This window comes from Oncorhynchus tshawytscha, unplaced genomic scaffold (assembly GCF_018296145.1).
Source record: "Oncorhynchus tshawytscha isolate Ot180627B unplaced genomic scaffold, Otsh_v2.0 Un_contig_3324_pilon_pilon, whole genome shotgun sequence".
Classification (NCBI taxonomy): domain Eukaryota; kingdom Metazoa; phylum Chordata; class Actinopteri; order Salmoniformes; family Salmonidae; genus Oncorhynchus; species Oncorhynchus tshawytscha.
Genome location: NW_024609683.1, coordinates 262,501 through 265,000, shown reverse-complemented (window position 1 = coordinate 265,000; position 2,500 = coordinate 262,501). Strand labels below are relative to the sequence as shown.

Sequence of the window (2,500 nt, the reverse complement as noted above, 5' to 3'; positions counted from 1 at the left end):
CTGTCACACTACACACTCAGGCAATTATTGGCTATTTTGAGAGAGAATTAGAGAGAGAACGAACAAGTAAGAGAGAGAGAGAATAAGAGGGATGAAGAGGGAAAGGAAAGAGAGGGTGAGGGAGCTTTGTGCCTGTCAGTCTCCAAGTCGTTATCTTGAAAAATGGGAGCTGACTGACTGACAGTCTTTGATAAATGAATTAAAAGTTCACACAGTTACCTCACATCTCTCATCATCAGTCTCATCATCAGCCTTCTCATCTGTGTTCTCACCTCATCAGTTGTCTGTCTGTCTGTCTGTCTGTCTGTCTGTCTGTCTGTCTGTCTGTCTGTCTGTCTGTCTGTCTGTCTGTCTGTCTGTCTGTCTGTCTCACCTACCTGTTTGTCTCTACCCAGGTATTGCTCCCAACATCACGGCAGGTCCAGCTGACAGTGCTGTGATTGACGGCATGTCAGTCATCCTCCACTGTGAGACCAGCGGAGCCCCGCGACCAGCTATCACCTGGCAGAAAGGTATGGTGGTGGACAGCTTCTATTAGAAGTGCATGTCATTTTGTGTGTTTTTCAGAGGGAAAGGTGATTACATATGACTCAGTCCACAAGATGACGCAGAAGCTCTCTGACGGTCTCAGGGCAGAACCCTGCTGGTGTTAACTGACACTTCTTTCTCCCACTCAACTCTTCCATCTTCTTCTGTCTCCCACCCCCCAGGTGAACGTGTGTTGGCCAGTGGTTCTGTCCAGCTGCCCAGGTTCACCCTGCTGGAGTCAGGCAGTCTACTGGTCTCCCCGTCTCACCTCTCTGATGCTGGGACATATACCTGCATGGCCAGCAACTCCAGAGGCATAGACGAGGCCGCCGCAGATCTACTGGTGTGGGGTGAGTTTGGAGGGAGGGGGGGTGGGGGGATTATACAGTCAACCACCTGTTAAACAGCCAGTAACCTGAAGTCTGTCAACCACCTGTTAAACAGCCAGTAACCTGAAGTCCCTCTATGTTTTCAGCACGGACCCGTATCACCAAGCCACCTGTTGACCAGAGTGTCATCAAGGGGACCAAGGCTGTCATGTCTTGTGGGGTGACCCATGACCCCAGTGTGTTTGTCAGGTAAGGATGATGTCATGTCCTGTGGGGTGACCCATGACCCCAGTGTGTTTGTCAGTTAAGGATGATGTCATGTCTTGACACCTGACTCAGACTCCCAGTGTGTGATTAGTTGATCAGTTGAATCATGGGCTGTAGGGAATGAATCAAAGTGTGTTTGATCAGTTGAAGTTAATGGATGATGTCATGTCCTTGGGGTGACCCATGACCCACAGTGTGTCTGGATCAGTTATGATGCAGACAGGGACACACACAGCTCCTCAGAGGCTACGTGATTAGTTGATCAGTTGAATCAGGGGGCTGTAGTGGAATAAATCAGAGGTTGATCAGTTGAATCAGGGGGCTGTAGTGGAATAAATCAAAGAGGTTGATCAGTTGAAGTTAATGGAGGAAATTAGAAGTTTGGTGTCACAGTGACACACACACAGTCTGAGTATCTGGATCAGTATGAGCAGACAGGGACACACACACACACACACACACACACACACACACACACACACACACACACACACACACACACACACAGTCTGGTGTGACAGACAGTGACACACAGTCTGAGTATCTGGATCAGTATGAGCAGACAGGACACACACAGTCTGAATATCTGGATCAGTATGAACAGACAGGGACACACACAGTCTGAGTATCTTGATCAGTGTGAGCAGACAGTGACACACACACACACACACACACACAGACAGTGACACACACACACACAATCTGAGTATCTGGATCAGTGTGAGCAGACAGTGACACACACACACACAATCTGAGTATCTGGATCAGTATGAGCAGACAGGGACACACACAGTCTGAGTATCTGGATCAGTATGAGCAGACAGTGACACACACACACACACAGTCTGAGTATCTGGATCAGTGTGAGCAGACAGGGACACACACACACAATCTGAGTATCTGGATCAGTATGAGCAGACAGGGACACACACAGTCTGAGTATCTGGATCAGTATGAGCAGACAGGGACACACACAGACTGAGTATCTGGATCAGTATGAGCAGACAGGGACACACACACACACTGAGTATCTGGATCAGTGTGAGCAGACAGGGACACACACAATCTGAGTATCTGGATCAGTATGAGCAGACAGTGACACACACAATCTGAGTATCTGGATCAGTATGAGCAGACAGGGACACACACACACACAATCTGAGTATCTGGATCAGTGTGAGCAGACAGTGACACACACACACACAATCTGAGTATCTGGATCAGTATGAGCAGACAGGGACACACACAGTCTGAGTATCTGGATCAGTATGAGCAGACAGGGACACACACAGTCTGAGTATCTGGATCAGTATGAGCAGACAGGGACACACACAGTCTGAGTATCTGGATCAGTATGAGCAGACAGGGACACACAC

General features: G+C 48.6%; 1 protein-coding gene across 1 annotated transcript in view; it reads left to right on the top strand.

Moving 5' to 3' along the window:
• Positions 1-2,500, top strand: part of LOC112238054 (protein sidekick-2) — a 76,146-nt gene that overhangs the window by 5,626 nt on the left and 68,020 nt on the right. The window contains exons 4-6 of the mRNA XM_042316926.1: positions 396-512; positions 711-878; positions 1,004-1,106. Of these exons, the coding sequence (XP_042172860.1) occupies positions 396-512; positions 711-878; positions 1,004-1,106 (388 nt within the window). The remainder of the gene's footprint in view (positions 1-395; positions 513-710; positions 879-1,003; positions 1,107-2,500) is intronic.